The sequence below is a fragment of the Pelodiscus sinensis genome, chromosome 1, assembly GCF_049634645.1.
Source record: "Pelodiscus sinensis isolate JC-2024 chromosome 1, ASM4963464v1, whole genome shotgun sequence".
NCBI classification, from domain to species: Eukaryota; Metazoa; Chordata; order Testudines; family Trionychidae; genus Pelodiscus; species Pelodiscus sinensis.
This window is the reverse complement of record NC_134711.1, coordinates 15105791-15127758: the sequence shown is the minus strand read 5'-3', so window position 1 is coordinate 15127758 and position 21968 is coordinate 15105791. Positions and strand designations below refer to the sequence as shown.

At 44.3% G+C, this 21968-nt stretch overlaps 2 protein-coding genes across 3 annotated transcripts in view; one reads left to right on the top strand and one right to left on the bottom strand.

The window, feature by feature from the left end:
* Nucleotides 1-1892: 1892 nt before the first annotated feature.
* On the bottom strand, nt 1893-13130 carry MEIG1 (meiosis/spermiogenesis associated 1). Its single transcript, XM_075926117.1, has 3 exons — nt 12997-13130; nt 8832-9003; nt 1893-5075 (listed from the first exon to the last, which is right to left on the bottom strand). Exons 2-3 carry the CDS (start codon nt 8967-8969, stop codon nt 4947-4949), a joined length of 267 nt encoding a protein of 88 aa, XP_075782232.1. The 5' UTR covers nt 8970-9003; nt 12997-13130; the 3' UTR covers nt 1893-4946.
* A 3270-nt stretch (nt 13131-16400) lies between these two features.
* Nucleotides 16401-21968, top strand: part of DCLRE1C (DNA cross-link repair 1C) — a 31998-nt gene continuing 26430 nt past the window's right edge. The window contains exons 1-2 of one of the 2 annotated variants that reach the window (XM_075926110.1): nt 16401-16505; nt 20718-20769. In XM_075926110.1, the coding sequence (XP_075782225.1) occupies nt 20723-20769 (47 nt within the window). In that variant the 5' untranslated portion in view covers nt 16401-16505; nt 20718-20722. Of the gene's footprint in view, nt 16506-18302; nt 18486-20717; nt 20770-21968 lie in introns of those variants that run through there. The other variant, XM_014570507.2, reaches the window with a different exon arrangement.

The following is a 21968-nucleotide window of genomic DNA, read 5'->3' as shown; positions in this document are numbered from 1 at the left end:
TGTGGGGTCTGAGCACTACCAAAATTTCAATAAACCTGCCACTCCTGCTCCTCAAAGGCATTTAAGAAAAGTAAGGAGTCATGAGATGAGAAGGAAGGGCCTCTCATGGATAACTAACTTGTTAAAATATAGGCAACAAAGGGTAGCAATAAACAGTTTTCAGAGTAAAGAGAGTTAAATAGCAGGTCCCCGCCCCAAAGATCTGTGGTGGTACAAGTTCTGTTCAACATATTCATAAATGATTTGGAAAAAGAGGTGAACAGTGAAGTGACAAAACTTGAAGGCTACGTCTACACTGGCCCCTTTTCCGGAAGGGGCATGTTAATTTCAGAAGCCGTAATAGGGAAATCCGCGGGGAATTTAAATATCCCCCGCGGCATTTAAATAAAAATGTCCGCCGCTTTTTTCCGGCTTTTAAAAGTAGGAAGTAGGAATAAGATCCTCCGGAAAAGGGCGCTTTTTCCGGAGGATCGGGGCCAGTGTAGACGCTCTTTTCCGGCTTTTTTAAAAGCCGGAAAAAAGCGGCGGACATTTTTATTTAAATGCCGCGGGGGATATTTAAATCCCCCGCGGATTTCCCTATTACGGCTTCTGAAATTAACATGTCCCTTCCGGAAAAGGGGCCAGTGTAGACGTAGCCGAAGATTATACAAAATTACTCAAGTTAAAAGCTGACTGCAAAGAGTTAGAAATGGATCTCACAAAACTGGCAGACAGAGCAACAAAATGGCCAATGAAATTCAATGCTGATAAATAAAATGAAAGGCATATTGAAAAACAATCCCCAAACTATACAAAAAATGATTTGGTCTTAAATTAGCTGTTACCACACAAGAAAGATCTTGGAGCCAAACTATTGAGAAAGGGATGGATAATAACAAAAAATATCAGAATATCATTATATAAATATTGTAAATAGTGTGTGCAGTTGGGGACACCCCATCTCAAAATATATAGAATTGTAAAAAGCATAGAGAAGGGCAAAAAAAAATTATCAGAGGTCTAGAAAAGCCTCCATGAGAGATTAACAAGAATGAAATTGTTCAGCAGGGAAAAGAGATGACTAGGAAGGATATGACAGAGGTCTATAAAAATCAAGAATGGTATGGAGAAAGCGAATAGGGAAGAGTTATTTACTCCTTCACAGAACAGCTGAATCAAGGGTCACTCAATGAAATTAATAGACAGCGGGTTTGAAACTAACATAAGGAAGTACTTCTCCACACAATGCACAATCCGTGGAACATGTTGCCAGGGGATGCTGTAAAGGACAAAAGTATAATTGGTTCACAAAAGAACTAGATAAGTTCATGGAGGATAGGTCCATCAAAGGCTATTAGCCAAGACAATAAGGGACATAATCCTTTGTTCTGTATGTCCCTAATCACCTGGTACTGGATGAAGAGGATAGATTATGAGACAAATTATATTGTTAACTGCAACTTTAACTGTAATCAGAAATGTTCAAGGGCACAATTTACTTCTCTCTCCAACCTTGTGTTATTTCCCTCTAATGTCACATTCTCATTCAACTGCTTATGGCATAGCTCAACATTGGTGCCAGCCTCTCAAAATTCAACAGAAGATCAATGAATACCAACAGTATGTTTTTTTCTCATGCTACTCAATTGCTACAATGAGGAATGTCTGAGCAACACTATTTCTTTTTTCCAAAAAAGTTGACAGTAAATTTAAGGTACCATAGGCCCAATTCTAACCTCATTTACACAGCTTAACTCCAGCAGGATTCCAGTGAAATCAGATACATTGATAGAAATGAGACCAGAATCTGGCCTTGTGATTTATGAACACATTATGGAAAATGAAGAAAGAATACACTAAAAATAGGAACACATTTTATATGTGGAAAAAGAAATAAATAAATCCCCACCTTTGTTTATTAACAGTCTTTAATTTTCACAAACAAAACTAATACTGTTAATTAAATACAAAAGACAAAATAAAGGATAGGAACACACATGTAATGCATTAAAGAAGAAAAACACATACTGAAAGCCATTAGAGTTCACAATTCATATATAAGCTTGATGTTTAGGTATAGTCAAAAAAGGGCTATATATAAGCAGCATTTTCTTACTCAACAGATGTGTTCTCTATATGTCCTCCAAATCCAATATTTTTACTTTTCTGACAACAAGACATGCTGTGTTTTTAATGAGGAGCTCTGCTTAAAAACTGATGGCATTATATAGTCCCCAAATAAGTTTTTACTCCTTTTTACTCTTGGTAGTACTGTAGTCACTACATTTATAGGAGTGGAGCTGGATTCTGTTCTGGCTTTCACATCACCAGGGCAATAATTATAGAACCTTTATTGATAACTAGAGAGTTAATAAATAATAATGCTTGTCTGTCATACAGATAAGGACACTCAGGCATGGGGAAGGTCAATGACTTGAGTCTCTGGAAGAGCAGGAAACAGGAGCCAAGGATGTAATCCTTGATCAATTAAGACAATAGCAAAGCATGCTTTAATGTCAATGGGGCCAGGAATTCACTCCAAGATTTTTGAGTCCTAGTTATATGCTCTGTCTAATGGATCACACCTGTATCTGTAACAAAATTCACTTCAGTTAGATGATAATGTGGGAACCAGAAAGAACCCAGAGTGACTCTGCCAGCTGAGACTGCACTTCATGTGGGTTTGGCAGTTCAGCTTTTGTCTGGTAAACTGAGCATATTTGATATAGAATAAATTTGAGATGGACTTCAAAATGCCATTTTGACAGTTATTTTGCAGGTAGACTCCTGCAATGGAAGATAAGGAGCTACAGTATATAGTACTAACAACTGGAGTATTATTTAATTCACATCAATTAATTGCTTTTGTTGCACAGACACCAAACCAAGCAAGATAGTTCAAAAAGATGGATTATACTACAGACCACTACATTTAGAATTCTGAGGTTTGAGCACCATTACCAGCAAATTGAGCAACACTGGAATCTATAGTTTCATTCATTTTTGTGATCTTCAAATGGATACAGCATTGTCAAAAATGTCATTTTTTTAATCCCATAGTAAACGCTCTTAAATTGTCAGGGTAAAAGACAGGCACTTCTGTGCTTCTATTTTTAATATCACACCATAGAGACACAAATCTCTCTCTTTTATTCAAAGCTTTAGGCTGCGTCTAGACTGGCAAGATTTTGCTGCCTGTCTACACTGGCCATGAGTATTTGCGCAAGAACACTGACTTTGTACTGTACAAAATCAGTGGTTCTTGCGCAAATACTCCAACGCTCCCGCTCAGGGATAAGCCCTCTTGTGCAAGTATTCTTGCGCAAGAGGGCCAGTGTAGACAGCTAAGTTAATTTCTTGCGCAAGAAAGCCCGATGGCTTAAATGGCCATCGGAGCTTTCTTGCACAAGAGAGCATCTACATTGGCACGGATGCTTTTGCGCAAAATATGTCTTTTGCGCAAAAGCATCCGTGCCAGTATAGACGCTCTCTTGCGCAAATACTTTTAACGGAAAAACTTTTCCATTAAAAGTATTTGTGCAAAATCTTGCCAGTCTAGACGCAGCCTTAGTGTGTAAGTCTGGAAAAATATTAATCCATTGACTCTTTTAAATAAATCTCCCTCCATGTAGCTGCTACCAACATTATCCCATCCACCAGACGGATATTCCAGGTTCACTATAGATGTTTCCTTAGAATGACCAATTAGATGGGTTATCCTAATTACAGTAATTGGTTCAATCATCCTAATTGCTTGTTATGAGTACAGAATATCACCGCAGTTTAACTAAACTCAAACCCCATTCATTTTAAAAGAGAAACTATGACTTGAAAGTTTTCAATAATGTTATACCATTCTTTTCCATTAAAATAACTCATTATTTTATATGTTCATGTGTTCTATACAATTTTTATACTGCCCTCATCATTCTGACATCCAAGTGCCTTCCAGTATAGCATTACATTTCAATTTTAGATTGTTTTTCCTATCTATGAGCATTACCTTACTCATCAAGTCAGATTTTATTTGACACTTTGCTGCCCAATACCCCCTTTTTCCCCACCATGTGTTTAACTCCTCACAATCCACTTTAGTTTTTACTGTCAAATATCCTATATCATTGGCTAATGTCACCAATTTGTTAAATACATTCTCCTTAATGTCATTAATACTTAAATTCTAACCCCCCCACAGATCTGTGGAATACCTCACTATTTTCTCCTCTTTGCTAAGAGAGAAAGACATTTATTGTGATCATTTCCCATCACATAAGCAATTTTTAATCCACAGCATGGCTTTGGCCCCTCCTACTAGGTCGTTTGATTTCCTTTAACAAATACTAATACTGGTTCTGACATAGACTTCCTCATGACCTTACAGATGTAACTTAACTTTTCTACCTCCGTTTTCTTATTTGTAAACTGATTATAATAAATGTTATTTATCTCCTAAGATTGTGGTTAGAATTAATTAGCTACTGCCAGTAAAGTATATTAAATATTTAATGCACTGAACCAGAGGCTTTCAAACTTTGGGTCACTTCAAGGTAAGCCACTAGCAGCCAGGAGATGCTTTGTTTACCCGAGCATCCACAGGCATGACCACTCACAGCTCCCATTGGCTGGGAACAGCAAACCATGAGCAGCTGTGCCTCTGGACCCTCAGGTACACAAAGTGTATTGTGGCATGCCAGTGGCTTACCCTGACAAGCCACAATGCAAGGGTTGAAAATAATGCACTAAATAATGATTAGCACTTCTAATTATTCAGATCTCATCAAAAGCTCTGTGAAAATCCAGTACTGACAATAGATTATTATTCCTCCCAAAAATACCACTTTTGCTCTATTTAGAAATGGACAAATTAGTTAAGAAACCTTGTTTAATTCCTTACATTTTATAAATATATAGATTAAAGCAACATACTTACAGCAAAATAAAAAAGTGTAATTGGGATATAACAATTAATAAGCATAAACTTTCACTTTATGGACTTCTTTGTCTTCGCATTCTCTTTGCTTATTGTAATAATAAAAAGTATTGTCTCTTCTCTGAAGTTTTTTCACAAATCCTGTTTCTGGCCAACGATCCACCTGAAAACAGAATGAGGAGAATATACACTCATCTTCTAAATATGCTGACACTGAGAGAAAACATCCATGAAGATATTGTTATATGCATCGCATTCTGATGAATAAATTGGTTTGCAGTTGACTAGTGCTTTATGATTAAATTCAAGTATCAGAGGGGTAGCTGTGTTAGTCTGAATCTGCAAGAGCGGCGTGGAGTCCTGTGGCACCTTATAGACTAACTGAAGTGTTGGAGCATAAGCTTTCGTGGACAAAGACCCACTTCGTCAGGTTCCTTTATGATTAAATTGCTTCCCAAAAAACCACAAAACATTAGAAAACCGGTTTCTAGCCAAAATTCAGTATGGCACAAAAAACACACAAACAAAAAAACCAGCAATACAGGGAGTCCCCGAGTTACGCTTTCTCGCCCCGGAGCTCGCAGGCAGCGGGACCGCCCAGAGCGCAGTGGTCCCGCCACCTCGACCTCTGGGGTGAGGAAAGCTGCTCCCGGTGCCCTGGTCTGCTAGGGATCGTCTCCAGCAGACCAGGGGCACCGGGAGCAAAGCCTCAGAGGCGCGGCACCCCGCTGCCACTGCGGCTTTGCTCCCCGTGTCCCTGGTCTGCTGGGGGGGGGGGCGCGGTTAGTGCACCCCTCCCCCAGCAGACCAGGCTTTTGTTGTGGACCCTGGGGCAGAGCAGCTGGGGCGCTGCCGGTTGGTCCCGCAGCGCCGCTCTGGGCACTACTGGACCAACCCGGCAGCACCCCAGCTGCTCTGCCCCAGGCGTCCCCAAGTCAGCCGCTGCTGAAACTGACCAGCGCTGACTACAGGAAGCCCGAGGCACAGTTGTTCTTCCCGGGGCTTCCTGGAATCAGCCGCTGATCAGTTTCAGCAGCGGCTGACTTGGGGACGCTTGGGGTTCTTAAGTTGAATCTGTATGTAAGTCAGAACTGGCGGTCAGTTTCAGCAGCGGCTGAATCTGGATGCCAGTTCCGACTTACATACAGATTCAACTTAAGAACAAACCTACAGTCCCTATCTTTTACGTAACCTGGGGACTGCCTGTACTTCACTATGTCAGAAGAATGGTCCAAAAGGGATGTGATGGAAGCTGCAGCACTTACGTCATCTAAAACTGGGATGGACAAAGCTGTTAGGAAATATGGTGCAAGGAAAACAGAAACAACCCTTCTCTGGTGCAGTGGAGTATATTAGACCTAATCCAATAGGTCTTTTCCATCTCTAATGTCTAGGACTCTCCTTTAGTAGCCAATGGATACTAGAGCCTTCCTTCTACTGTATAAACAAGAGTCAGTGATTAAAAAATGTGAATGGCTGAAAGATTCCACTAGTTATGGAAGAATTATGTGCATATAAAAGGTTCTTCAGCACCTTTTTAACCATGAAAAATATTTCATCAGCATTTTCAAAGAAACAAATGAGCCATTATGTAAAATAAGAAAAGTTAGTGTCAGTGGACCCAATCCTGCAAGGTATCGAGCACCATCACCTATGGCTTTCAATTCAGTACCTCAGATGATATTTATTACCTTGTAAAAAGTGCAGACATTCAATTATTGTAATTAAAGAGCTTTTGGGAGCTCCCATAGCATTAGATAAGCATATGCAGCATGAACAACAGAAGTATTTCCTATTGTCTTGAAGCCTAAATATTAATTTCTCACTACTGATTTACAATTATGGATGCCATTAGGGATGTCAAATCAGATCACGTTCAAATTATGTCTCATAAATGGTAATTTTATTACTCAGCTTGGTACTTAAATATACAGCTGTGCCGGCTGCTTGGGTTATTTGTCTAAATGGAAGTACTATATAATATTTCTTGTCTCTCTACTCTTGGATCTTGTAGCCTCCATAATAAAGTAAAAGGAAGCCATATTTCAAAATATAATTAGTTACAATATAACTGATGCTAATTCTAAGGAAATCTGATATAAAGAGAGCTCCGCATAGTTTTTAAGTTGAAATGTCCCTCTGCCAATGAAATCATAGTTGTATTGTTTTGTGGCTTGTACCCAGTAGCAGTCTTGTAGTTTGTACAATTTATTAACTAAAGAGATCCTACCATTCTCATGGACTTCTGTGTAGGCACTTATACTACACTCTTCACCATAGTATCTGAGCTCAGTATCTTCTTTCACACTTCCATTTTAAATAGGGTATAATTAAAATATGCATTTTAAAAAAAAATTGCCTAGTAGTAACTTTTCAAAGACCACATTTACATGTTTACAGTACTGATGAAGGTAAAAAAAGCAGTTGGTTCACCAATTTCAAAGGCTTGAACGTGCATATCATATTGATTTAAAACACGAAATTTGGTGAGATTGAACACCAATACATTTTAATCTGTTTCTAATATTTTGAAAATGCTTCAAACGGTTGATTTTTAAATAATGGAAGGTGGCTACAAGGCATGAGAAGTACCAATTATTTTCTTTAATGCAAACTGTATATTTCAAAATAATTATATGTTAGATCTGAGCAGGTTTTTAAAAAGAATTATGAGGTACTACATAATTTAAGAGATTAATAATGAAATACAGAGCCTATCACCTGTTGGTTTGCTGGTTGGAATCCAGAGTAGATTAGTAGTGGTCTGGCATCTGGTGACTAATTGGTAGTTTATGTAATATACATCAAAGTTTTCAATTACTTGTGTACAGGATTGACTCATTGATGGTCAATAGAGTAGAGGTCAGTAGAGGGGTATCTGTATTGTAAACACCTTCACTACACCAAGCATTCACTTTCTCCACTGTTGACATTTTCAGCAGAGATGCTAAGTATTGCATGTACAGGGAATATGATCCAACTCCTACACAATTTAGGGATGTAAGCGAGTAGTCGAATAGTTGACTTATCGGACAATCGAGTCAACTACTCAACTACTTGGATTCCCCCTAAACTTTGCTGTCTCTGTATCAGAGGCAGCGGGGGGAGGGGACAGGGGCTGCTCCGCATCCCGCAGACAGAGGTTGTTTGCCGGAGCAGCCTCTGTTCACAGCCAGCCCCAGCTGCCGTGGACAGGGGCTGCTTCGCAGCAGCAGTCCCTATCTGCAGGGGATCCCAGGTTGGCTGCAAATGCAGGCTGCTCTGGTAGTAGCTTCTGTCTGTGGGGGGTCCTAGCTCTCCACCTACGAGCCCAGCTTTTACTACACTTAAACTACAGATCCACAGCAGGGGTAGCTCCTGGACCTGGTGTAAGCCAAGACTGAGCGCCTTCCCTTATCGACTAATTATGTAGTCAATACAATTTGTATCAACTACACGATTAGCCAATTACCCGCCTATTAACATCCTTAATGCAATTCAGTGGTAAACCTGCCACTGATTTCAGGGATGCTGGATTGAACCCAAGGAAACTGTACCATCTTCTCATCCTTAAAAAGTGATATACTACATCAAGGGGTGTGCCCATTGGCAAACTAGTGTGTGGAAGCCAGCTGTGAGCTATATACCTTTCACCAGCATTAATGAAAAAAAAACCTCCATTATCTAACAAACGCTCTGAAACGTTTAAGTATGTAACTGATGGAGAGGCAGCACACTGCAGGCCAAGTAAATTAAATTTATCTGAAAACCGGTTATTCTACACTTCTAAAGCTATCTAAAGAAATAACATTGAATTTGACTAAAACCAAAAGCAAATGAAATGACATACACTGTGTGCCTCCTTTTTATTTCACTATTTAATAGGTAATAGGAAATAGAAAATTAAATTATATAGCCCCTGCACAGTTATAAATCTTACCATATCAACTTGCTTCACTTGTTTATATTCAATTTCATCCCTGTATCCAGCTTGCTGAAATCTGTATAGATTCTCTACCTCATCTGACCATTTTTTGGCACGACTTATAGATTTTGGTTTGATGTCAGCGCTAGCCATGGCTCCGGGAATTTCACCAGATATTTTGCTGAAACTAGGTTTTAAATATGATACATATAAAAATTGGAGCAAGCATATTGTTAAAGTTCTATAGAGAATGGGCAGAACAAAATTGGTTAACATAGCAAAAAAGTTATATATAGGAAAATAAAGAAAATCCAAACACCCCAAACCCTTGAAGTAAAAACTAGCATATTAAAAATGTCCAGAATCACATTAAATACACAGTGTTCTCTGGCATAAATCCATATAAACCGTATTTTAGTTTTGGGGTATGTAAACTATCATAATGCCATTTTCCAGAGTATGCTCAAATTACTGATGATGGTGCTCCCTGGAATTCACCTGACCAAACTGATCTTACACTAACTCCACTGACATATCAGGGGGTAGCCATGTTAATCTATAACTTCAAAAACAACAAGCCGTCTTGTGACACCTTAGAGACTAACAAATGTGGCATTTTAGAGACTAACAAACCCACTTCACCTGATAAACTGGAGTGGAAATTATAGAATCCAGGATGCATATAACAGCACAAGTAGTTACATGGCAATTGCAGGACCAGTGTTAATGACACTAATTGAGTCAGGCTAGATGTGTCCCCTATATAGTTTATGATGTGTGAATGTGAATATTAAAGGTGGAGGAAATAGCCATTGTAGTGTGCTAATCAGTTAATATCTTTATTCAAGCCCAAGTTGATAGTGTCAAACTTGTAAATGAATATGATATTGATAAGGATAAAAATTATTTTGGGTCACGTGTCCCCTGACTTTTCAGAGCAGCAACTGACTACAAAACCTGCCTAAAAATCATATGCACAACTGACTCCTTATTCACTGTGTGGTTCAATTCAGAAGTCAGTCCTCCCAAATAACTACAGAAAAGACATTGGCAGCAGTTATTTTGGAGTGGCTGTGGTCTGCATGTGTATCTGCCATAGTAATTTACAGTGGATTCTTTGTACAGTAAGGCCATCAGCAAACAAGGAAAGGGTTATAATGTCAGTTTGCATGGGGTTTAGCCCTTTTCTAAAGATGCTGTCATGTACGCCACAATTATTAGGTCTCTTTAAATGCCAATTGTTAGTTACTACCAAGAATTTCTTCTCCTTGCACTATGGGATTCCAAAATACAAATTAACATGCTTGCCATATGTTGGTAGCTGAGCTGTGGAGATATGTCTTTTGATTGCACTTTTTTACTACATAAGGAAACGTAACCCAGTGGGAACTAATAAGCATTTTAGAATGCTTCTGGAAGATGTATAAATTGTAAGTTACAAAATAGAACTGTTACACTTCTGCTAACCAACTGAGCATGCAGATAGACAGACTGAAGCAATGCTGGCAAATGAAGTATAAGATTGGATCTTAATGGGGGCAATAATACTAAAGATCTATTATAACTACTGAAGTGTCACTAGGTTTAGCTGTTTTCTGAATGATATACCAACTTCATGTAACAAATGCCTTTGTCCAAGAGAAGGGCAAGTGGACATATGTTCCACATTCTGACCAGTGTTCCCTCTAAGCTGCACAGCAGTACAGCTTCACAGATGATTAATCAGACCCATGCAGGGAGCCTGGAGCCTGAGTCTCTGACTGGACAGGGCTGATTAATCACCTATGAAGCTGTGCTGCCTCTGCAGCTTAGAGGAAACACTGATTTTGATGATCAATTAATTCAGGTGAATTTTCCACAAAAGCTGTGAAAACACAAGCCATGCATATACATAAAGGCTCATATCCTCACAGGTATATAGGCTTCTAACTTCTTGATTTCAATAGAAGTTAGGAGCAGGAATACCTTTGAGGATCTGGGCCAAAGTACCAAGTCAGTGCATGAATTTTCAAGCAGAAATGGTTACCAAGGTTTGCAAAGTTTGTAAAACAGCCTATCTTCTGAGATTTTATAATTCTGTCTTATGTTTTGAACATATTCAGGGCACCAACACCCTGTAGGAACGTCCTTTAAAAAACAAAAACAACCCTGATATCTATTAGGGATGTCAATGTATAGTCAACTGAACTATTAACCTGGTCTTATTGGTTAATCCTGTTGACTACACGCACCCTCCCCCCCCCCCCCCACCTTGCTGCCTCTGTATCAGAGGCAGCAAGGTGGGGGGAGGCTGGAGCATGGTATCCTGTGGAGCCGCCTGCCCCCCAGCCCCTGCACTGCTGCCACTGATAGAGAGGCAGCCTCATGGAGGATGAGGGGGGAAGCCAGGAGCCAGTACACACAGGAAGTCGGCTTTCAAGCCAGCTCTCCATGCATATCGGCTCACATAAACCCTCCTGCCACCCTGTGCTGCTATCAGAGGCACCAGTGTGGGGGGAAAAGGCAGGTGGGAACCAATACATGTGGGGAGCCGGCTTTTAAGACAGCTCTCCACGCATACTAGCTCCGTGGACCCTCCTATTCCTCTCACAGAGGCGGCGGCGGGAAGAGCAGGAACCAGTGATCTGCGGGAGCTGGCTTTAAAAACTGGCTTCTCGCATGCACTGGCTCCATGGATCCACCTTCCCCACACCTCCACTCTCCTGCCTCTATCACAGGCTGCTCCATGGGATGCCAGCATAGTTTGTCAGTGGGGAGCTTGGGCTCCCCACAGACAGGGGCTACTGCCACCCCACACTGTTGCCTCCATATCAGATGCAGCAGTATGGGGTGGCAGGGAGCTCCCTGGGAGTGGGGCAGAGAGCACATTGGCTACTGGCCCTGCCTCCGGGGACTATTAAATAGTAGTGTAATGGCTAACATTTGATGAGGTTACACAGTTATTCAATTCATCATCTAACATCCCTACTACTTATTAATTTCACTTGGTGACCCATAGTTCCTGTGTTATGGGAGCAAGTAAATAACTTTCCCTTAGACTCCTCCTTTTTTCTAGACTGAAAAGTCCCAGTTTCATTACTGGAGGCCCCCGACTTGCGCAATTGGTTCCAGGGGAAGCATCGCACATTGGGGGCGTCGTAACTCAAACCCTCATTTACGATCGGTGCTGTGCGCAGTCGTAAATGTGGGCCAAGGACGTAAGTCGGGAGGTTATTGGCCCCTTCCACACTTACAAAAATGGTTGTAAGTGCGGGGGGTCAGAACTCGGGCAGTCACAAGTCAGGGGCCTCCTGTAATCTTCCCTAATATGGCAGCTGTTTCATGCCCTTAATCATTTCTGTTACCCACTTCTGAACTTTTTCCAATGCCAAGATGTCTTTTTTTAAGATGGGGCAACCACATCTGCATGCAATATTCATGATATGGGCGTATCATGGATTTATATATAGGCAATAAAATATCCTCTGTTTTATTCTCTACCACCTTTTTAATGATTCCTAAAATTCGGTTTGCTTTTTTGACTGCTGCTGCACACTGAGTGGATGTTTTCCAGGAACTAGCCCCAATGACTCCAAGATCTCTCTCGGGTGGTAAAAGCTAATTTAGTCCCCATCATTTTATACCGCTAGTTGGGATTATGTTTCCTAATATGCATGACTTTGCATTTATCAACTTTAAAATTAATCTGCCACTTGTGTTGCCTAGTCACCTAGTTTTGTGAGATCCTTTTGAAGTTCTTCACAGTCTGCTTTGGATTTAACTACCTTGGGCAGTTTGGTATCAGCGGCACCTGTTTACCCCATTCTCGAGATCATTTATGAAGAAGTTGTATAGGCTTGGTCCCCCTGGTTACCCCTCCCCAGGCTGAAAACTGACTGCGTAGTTCTGCCCTTTGTTTCCTATAGTTTAAGCAGTTACCAATCCCTACGAGAACCTTAACGCAGGGGCTTTACATTGAATCCTCCCCCGCAGCCCCAGGAGCTTTCTGGAGAATCCCCCCTGTCAGGGCTCCAGGCGCCGGGGCCTTTTAAGGAACCCCCAGGCTGCGGGAGGAGGGTTCAGCCGAGGCCCGGCTGCTAGCGGCTACCGCCTGCGCGCCCCCTGTTCCCCTCAGAGCTCCCGGGAAGCCGGGCGGGCTCCACCTGCGGCGAGGAGCAGGGGCCCCCGCGCGGCCACTCACCCGCGGCCTCGCTGGCTGGCTCCCTCCCTGGGGCCGGGCGCCGCCTCTTCGGCTCTCGCGGCGGCGCTTGTGCGGGCGCCTAGCAACCGCCGGGGCCGCTCCCGGGATGGCGGCGGAGCCGGGGCCAACCGGCGGCGAACCCGGGCGCCGCAAGCCGCGCGCCCCCTGTTCCCCTCAGAGCTCCCGGGAAGCCGGGCGGGCTCTACCTGCGGCGAGGAGCAGGGGCCCCCGCGCGGCCACTCACCCGCGGCCTCGCTGGCTGGCTCCCTCCCTGGGGCCGGGCGCCGCCTCTTCGGCTCTCGCGGCGGCGCTTGTGCGGGCGCCTAGCAACCGCCGGGGCCGCTCCCGGGATGGCGGCGGAGCCGGGGCCAACCGGCGGCGAACCCGGGCGCCGCAAGCCGCGCGCCCCCAGCGGGCCAGCGCCGCAGCGCGGGAGGAGGCGGCGGTGGCGGCGCCGGGGGTCGCGCGCGGCGGACCAGTGTCTCACGCCGGACACGGGTCAGGCGGCGGGGTGGGGACCGTCCCTGGGCGGGTGGCCATGAGCTGAAATGGCAAGTCAGGCTCATGCCTAGCCCTTCCAGCCGTGCGCCCCAAAGCCCGAGGGCAGGACCTCTCCCCCGAAAAGGGGTACAGCCTGCTCGGCCCTGGAGACCTTGGCTAAAGGGCTGCCTCCTTTAGAAAATCAGGAGTGGTGTGAAGAAGGTGAAGAAGGAAAAGTTATGTACGTGTTTCCCCCGCATATAAGAACTAGGGGCCACCAAATTAAACGAATGGGCAGCAGGTTTAAAACAAATAAAAGGAAGTTCTTCTTCACGCTGTGCCTAGTTAATCTGTGGAACTCCTTGCCTCAGTGAAGGCTAGGACTATAAAAGGGTTTAAAAGAGAACTAGATACATTCATGGGCTACATCTACACTGGCACCCTTTTCCGGAAATGCTTAAAACGGAACAGTTTTCTGTTATAAGTATTTCCGGAAAAAGCGTGTCTACATTGGCAGGATGCTTTTCTGGAAAAGCACTTTTTCCAGAAAAGCGTCCGTGCCAATGTAGACACGCTTTTCTGCAAAAAAGCCCCGATCGTCATTTTCGCGATCGGGGCTTTTTTGCGGAAAACTACTGTGCTGTCTACACTGGCCCTTTTCCGGAACAGTTTTCCGGAAAAAGGACTTTTGCCCGAACGGGAGCAGCATAGTATTTCCGGAAAAGCGGCTGATTTCTTACAGTAGATCGTCAGTGCTTTTCCGGAAATTCAAGGGGCCAGTGTAGCCAGCTGGCAAGTTAGTCTGGAAAAGCGGCTTTTTTTCCGGAATAAGTGGCCAGTGTAAACACAGCCATGGAGGTTAAGTCCATTCATGGCTTTATTAGACAGCATGGGTAAGGAATGGTGTCCCTAACTTCTGTTTTTCAGAGGGTGGAGATGGACGGCAGGAGAGAGATTGCTTGATCGGTACCTGTTCAGTTCACTCCCTCTGGGACACCTGGCATTGGCCACTGTTGGCAGACAGGGTACTGGGCTGGATGGACCTTTGGTCTGACCGAGTATGACCGTTCCTATGTTCTTATGTTCTCCATTTTTAAGTGTTCTCCTGCAGACATTTAATTTCGGTCTTGAGTGGGGTAGGCCAAAGTTTGTGACCTCTACCCTCTTGGGTCACTTCTGAAAAAGGGAGTAAATGACTTGACCAAAGTTACACCATGAACCAAAGGTAGAGTTGGGGAAATAATTCAGGTTCCCTGACTTCCTGTCCTCTTCATTAATTCCTCCCTATGTGATATAAAATACCATGTGATGACAGCTGCATAAATATCTAAAAGATTAGTGATTAACAATAATTAAATTTTTCTTCACTTTCAACAGGGGACTGAACATGCTGTAAATAGAGAGAAAAGCCCAGATCCTCAAAGGCATTCCTCCACCTTGTCCAAGAAGCCTGGCAAGTCTGTCAGAACCCCTGTTAGTGACACTTTAGGATTTTAATTGCTGGGTGATCAAGTCAACAACCTGTCAATGGTTTTGTCTTGCCTGTGAACCCAAACTGTGGTTGGTCCTACAAAGACTTGTGCCCAAACCAACTGATACTGTAGCTGCAGCTCTGCGCCAAGGCCACAGCATGGCAGCCTCAGCTTTCCCCTCGCTGGCTGCCAGGGAGGGCTAGGCCAAGGCTGCCATGGCCCTCTCCCTCCCAGCCACCAGGAAAGGCCATGGCTGTGGTGCGGCAGCCCTAGCTCTCCTTTTGGCCACTGGGGAAAGCCTGGCCGAGGCCGTGGTGTAGCATGGCAGTCCTGGTTCTTTCCCAGGCCACCTGGGAGGACCGGGCAGGGGGTTGGGTAGGGTATGGCTCCAGGGGTGGGACCTCAGGTGGAAGGGGCACGGCTGGTGCTTCTCTTCCCTGTGCCTTCATCCCCAGCCTGTGGATGCAGATGACATGATGACTTAATTCTGTCAGCCCACAGGAAAAATATATATCAAGAGAAAGAGAGAGAAAAATAATTTTGTGTATTATCAATCCTAGTGTAAATAATTGTTATCTGTATGGGCGAGCAACAACTGTGCATATTTTTCATTGATAAAGAGGGTGATGTTATAAGCATTCTCTGGCTACGTCTACACTACGAGTTTTCTCGGCAAAATATGCTAATGAGGGACTCATTTGCATGAGTTGTGATCTTATTTGCATATTTTCTGCCGATCCATTTTTGCGCTGGGGTTTTTGCGCAAAAACAAGCAGTGTGGACAGGGTTTTTTTTGCGCAAGCCCCCCTTTTTCCACAAGATCGATATGCCTCCTTTTTTGGGGCATAAGGATCTTGCGGAAAAAGGGGTTTTGCACAACATGCGAAAAAGTCCCAGAGCAAAAACGGATTGGCAGAAATAGGCAAATGAAATAGTGACTCATTCAAATGAGTCCCTCGTTAACATATTTTTTGCCAAGAAAACTCGTAGTATAGATGTAGCTTCTGTGTAAAACTTTTATACATAGTAGGCAGATTTATTTGGAGTTTCAGGAGGTAGCCGAGTTAGTCTGTTACAGAAAAAAAAAATGGTCTGGTAGCACTTTATAAACTAACAAAATATGTAGCTTTCGTGGGCACAGCCGGTCATCTGAAGAAGTGGGCTGTGCCCACGAAAGCTCATGATACCATTTACATGTTTTGTTAGTCTATAAAGTGCTACCAGACCATTTGTAGATTTATTTAGAGTTTTGGTCCCCTTTGAGAGCTAGGGTAGCCAGATCGTTTCAACGAAAATACCGGACACACTTAACATTACATCACAATCTACATTACATCTGTCATGATTATGAGGGTTACCCAGCAGCCTTGGGATTAAGGGGTTAACTACACCTAGCCAGGTGGAGTGACCAGTAGGAATCTAGGTAGGACTTTCAAACTGGGACAAAGGAATTTGGCTTTTTTCCTTTCTCCTTTTGTCTCTCTGTGGGAGTCCTCTGCAGCTACAGAGAGGGACAAGCATGTCTTTCTCTCTCCAAGACACCATTCTTCATTTTCTGTAAGTAGGGTAAAGTTTAGGTAGTTTCATTAGGCTTTATTGTTTTAAGGATTGGGTATGGGATCTGAGATTTGGCACTGTTTAAAAGATGTTTTGGCTTTTCTTTGTAACTAAGTTCTAGGCCCATGGAGTTTCTCCATGGCTACGTCTAGACTGGCCCCTTCTCCGGAAGAGGCATGCAAAGCAGGCAAGTCAGAATAGGGAAATCCGCAGGGGATTTAAATATCCCCCGCGGGATTTAAATAAACATGGCTGCCGCTTTTTTTCCTGCTTGGGGAAAAGCCGGAAAAGAGCGTCTAGACTGGCGCGATCCTCCGGAATAAAGCCCTTTTCCGGAGGATCTCTTATTCCTACTTGCCCATGAGTATATTTTGTTACCTTCCTATCTAGTCATTATACTTGCAACAGGAATATTGTTGTAATAATAAAAGTTCTTTCTTTTCTTTTTATTAAGCTGGCAGTGGTTAATGGTGTGCCTTGATTTTTATTTTAGGGGTGAGATTTCCCAAATGATCTTTCCCCTGATTTCTTTATCAACATTTGGGTGGTGTCAGCGGAAGTTTTATTCCCAAGATCTAGGTTTTTAAGATTTTGGGGGAAGTTTTATACCAAAGCCTGGTAGATAAGGCTTTGGGGTACACTTGCTGGCCCCCCCTTCTGCATTTATCATGCCAGAGTGGGGAAGGAGCCATGACAACATCTTATTTAGAAAATACCAGACATTTATATTTTCTCATTTATATTTTCTCAATTTGCTTCCCGAACAGAAAGCTCAAATACTGGAGTGTCTGGTTCAAAACCAGACACCTGGCAACCCTGTGGGGAGCTGTGTTCTTGGATGTTGTCAAAGGCCGTACAGTTGAGTCCTCCTGGAGCCGAGCTTGTTCAGCATACATGTTGCTTTGCTGGGGGGCAGTAATCCCTACTCTGTGCGTTGGCTAGGGGAGACCAGAGCTTCTGGCTCAGAAGGACAAGGTGGTGGAGCCCCAGAGGGCAGGAAGGCAGTGGCTTGATCAGCACACTGGGTGACAACCCGGGGACTTCTGTGATCCAATCAGTTTTGAGAATTCAGTAGTTTGCCCCTCATCCACAAAATAAACTAGTGTCATAACAACAAACCAATTACTAAGATAACTTACTTATAATTTGCAATTACTGAATTAGTTATAAATACAACCAATCACTAATGGACTAACCAATTCACGATTGCCTCTAAGGTGTTAGTCTCCAAGGTGATGTAGGACCATTTGTTGTTTTTTAATTTTTTTCAAATTCATGTCCGTGCAGTGTTTGATGCTTTGTAACTGCAGAAGGTGGGGAATGAATTCATCATTTGTAATTATCCATGCTTAATACGATTCCCTTACTAAGAGTCATTATTAATGATGTTGATGCTAATGGAATCAGTTATTAATTTCCTTAATTCCTTATGGATAAATCACTGGGCTTGGGAGCGAGCAGACTTGAAGTCGGGGGGGGGGGGAGGGGGAGGGAACCAGATAGCAAGCATGAAAAATCAGAATAGGTGTGTGTGGGGGGGTGATATGTGCCTATAAAAAAAGTTCCGAATATCCGGACTGTCCCTATAATGCCAGGCCATCTGGTCACCCTGCTTGAGTCTGGTGCATGCCTCCCCAGCACGCCGGACGGTGGAGAGCCCGTCAGCCCGCGTGTTCACACACAGCAGCGACTCCCAACCCGCGGGCGTAGAACAGCCTGAGTGTGACTGGCCCTTTAAGAAAAGGCTCCGCCCCGGCCGTTGCCTTGTTGGGTTGCAGCGGCGGCGCTTGTGATTGGTCCGGGTGGCAGCCAATGGGGCGGGGGGCCGAGGACCGGCGGGGAGCGACGTGCGGAGCAGGCCGCGCCGCGCCATGAGCAGCTTCGGGGGCCGGATGCGGGAGTATCCGTGGCTCTCCATAGACCGCTTCGACCGAGAGAACCTGCGCGCGCGGGCCTACTTCCTGTCCCACTGCCACAAGGGTGAGCGCCTCCCCTCCCCCCCCCCCCCCCCCCCCGCCCTCGGGACCCCGCGGCCTGGAGCGGCGCCGCCTGGCGTCTCTCTTCGTCAGTTAACCGCATCAGCCTGAGGGGCCCTGCTGTGTTAACCCGCTCGCTGCGTCCCTGGCCGCCGGGATGGGCAGGGAGGGGGGGTCCCGCGATAATGGCTCTGGGCACCTGGCATGGCCCACGCGGGCTAGACGGACCTTTGGTCGGACCCAGTAGGGCCGCTCGTGTCTCCCCCTTATTGTTTCCGTGCGGCATGTCTGCGGTGACCATCTCGTCCAAACCAAAAACCAGGACTCATCATCTGACCCAGGATTTTTTTTTCTGATTTATGAATGTATTTATACCCAGTCATAGAACTGGAAGGGATCTGAGAAGTTATTGAGTCCAGTCCCCTCCCTGCCCTCATGGCAGCAGCACACACGCACCGTCTTCATCCCTGACAGGTGTCTGTCTAACCTGCTGTTCAATATCTCCCGCAAGGGAAATTCCGCAGCCTCCGCAGGCAATTTATTCCAGTGTTTAACCACCCCGACAAGAAGTTTTTCCTACTCTAACCTAAACCTCCCTTTCTGCAATTTAAGCCAATTGCGTCTTGTCCGATCCTCAGAGGCTAAGAAGAATTTTTCTCCCTTCTCCTTATAATGCCCTTTTAGATACCTGAAAACTGCTCTCATGTCTCCTCTCAGTCTTCTCTATTCTAAACTAAACAAGCCCAATTCTTTCAGTCTTCCCTCTTAGAAGACTGAAAGAATTTAAAGGTTTAAAATCTAGACCTTTAATCATTTTTGTTGCTTTATGCTGGACCTTCTCCAATTTTTCCACATCTTTTTTGAAATGTGGTGCCCAGAACTGGACACAATACTTCAATTGAGGCCTAATCAGCACAGAGTAGAGCGGAAGAATAACTTCTTGTGCCTTGCTCACAACACTCTTGTTAATGCATCCCAGAATCATGTTTGCTTTTTTTTGCAAGTGTCATACTATTGACTCATTTTTAACTTGTGGTCCACTATGACCCCTAGATCCCTTTCTGCAGTATTCATTTCTAGACAATCACTTCCCGTTCTGAATGTGTGAAAAGTCTTACAAAAGTATAAACATTAAATCATAGGGTGGTGAGTGAGTGGACTGGGAGTGCAGAGTCTTAGCAGGGCAGTGAGTGAATGGGCTGGAGGTGCAGGGTCTGAGCATTAGGGAGAAGGGGGGCTGCTTTCTTGTGGCTCCCAACACCGTGCCCTGGGTACCACCTCCCGCTGCTTCTATTGGCCAGGTTCCGGAGCAGCAGGAAAAGCCTCCAAGAAGCGCATCCCTGTGCTGCTTTTCCCCTAGCTGGAGGAGGGGGAGTGGTAGCAGGCACATCTGCTTCTAGCTGTGCTTTTTTGGATCCAGTGGGGAGCCTCGCAGCTTTCTCTACCCCCACTGAAATATTTGTAGAAATACTGGAATTTCTGGGATGTTTCAATGGTTTATGGCAGGGGTGGGGAACTGCCTCCAGCTTGCCTGGATCTGGCCCCTGAGGCTCAGGGCTCCCCTCCTAGCCTGCTCCTGCACTTTTCCTCTTACCCAGACTCCACTCCCTAAGACTGCTTTTCCTCACCCCCCCTCCTACACACTGAACCCCTCATTTTGGCCCCAGCCTAGAAGGGCCCACAAAGTCTACTAGCCTGGGACCCCCTACGCTCTTGTGTGCAAGAGGAATATGGGGATTGTTTTTCTCCTCTTAGTCAGAGGCCACATCAGGGAGGCTTTTTATTTTGTTTTTGCTCTTCTCACTTTTGTGCAGTCCCTGACTGATTTCTCTGGGTTAGCGGACCCTGGCCCAAAAAAAGGTTCTCCACCCCTGGTATATGGAGACAATGGGACAGAATATTTTAAAATCAAGACTGTCTGGAAAATCCAGGTGGTATGGTTGGCGTAGGCATGTCTGTTTTGGGACTTTGTCATGCAAACTTGCGTGAGGGCTACTGGAGAATTGAATGAGCTCGCAGCTGGCACAGTAGTCAGCCTGCCTGGAGCTCATTGTAAGATCAGGGCCTGAGATTGTAAACACTTCACCGGGCAGGAATCAGAATTTCTTATTTTACCATATAGGATTATGCTATAAATAATGTCACTAATTTTTTTTATTACTCTTAAATATAAAAACTGTGATGTTTTGTAAGTTCTTAAAATAAAGTAATTCTAGACTTCATATCTTACTCTTAGATCACATGAAAGGGCTGAGAGCACCATCCTTGAAAAGAAGACTGGAGTGCAGGTAATGACACGCAAGTAATACGATAGGAACCTATCTCTTAAGTATGGATATTAGATATAGTGTAATTGAATAGATGTGTCACTGCACAAAATATTATCCGTTACATGACTATTTGATAGTGCCCAGGAGCAGGGCCAGCAGCCAGTGAGTTCCTGGGGTGCCCCCTGCCACCCTGCACTGGCAGGTGGAACCAGTCCATGAAGGACCCTTGTAGACTGGCTGCCTGCCACTCTATGCTGCTGACCTGTCCATGGGGGACCCAGGCTCAGACAGAGTCCGTGGGATGCGGAGCAGCCTCTGTTAGCAGGGAGCTTGGACTCCCTGTGGACAAGGGCTGCTTCGAAGGAGCCTCCCCTGCCCCACCTCCCAGCTGCTGCCACTTGTGATAGAGGCAACAGCGCGGTGGTGACGGGTAGCAGGTGGCACCATGGAGCCAGTGCTGGAGGAAGTGGCTTTTAAGCTGACTCCCTCCTGCACCTGCCTACCCCACCACTGTAGAGGCAGAAAGAGCATGGCCTACACATTGACATCCATACTCTTATGGGCTGGGGAAATTCAAGTCTACATACTTTCCTTGAAAGGTGACTTGGACCTAGAGACAACCCCACTGCAGTGATCTTTTCCTTTTTCCTTTTTCCTTTTTCCTTTTTCCTTTTTCCTTTTTCCTTTTTCCTTTTTCCTTTTTCCTTTTTCCTTTTTCCTTTTTCCTTTTTCCTTTTTCCTTTTTCCTTTTCTTTTCTTCCAATGCTTGCATTTGCACTATGATTCTTCCACTTTGTTTCTATGCCAAAACCTCCCCCCCCCCGGTCAAGCAGCATTACATTAATTTTCACAGTATGTACAAAAGCTGTGTTTCTACTTTTCTAATAAGAGTGTAAAAGTTCAGATATTGCACATTGTGTTATAATTGGAAAGAAAAGTTTATTACATATTACACTAGTCTAGAAGCTTTAGTCAGGATGGAGGGGATCCCATTGTGTAATGTGCTGTGCAAACACATAGAATATACAACTTAATTTAATACAAATAGATATAGCAATGTCAAGGAGTGAGATAAGAGAGGTAATGGTACAGGGCTACAGATGTTTCTGTAGGCTAGTTTTGCACGCAACTTGCTATTTTTGTAGATTTTTTTTAAAAAGGAGCTGTGGACTTTGTAGTGATGCAATATGAAAGTCTTATCAACCTGAGTTTGGATT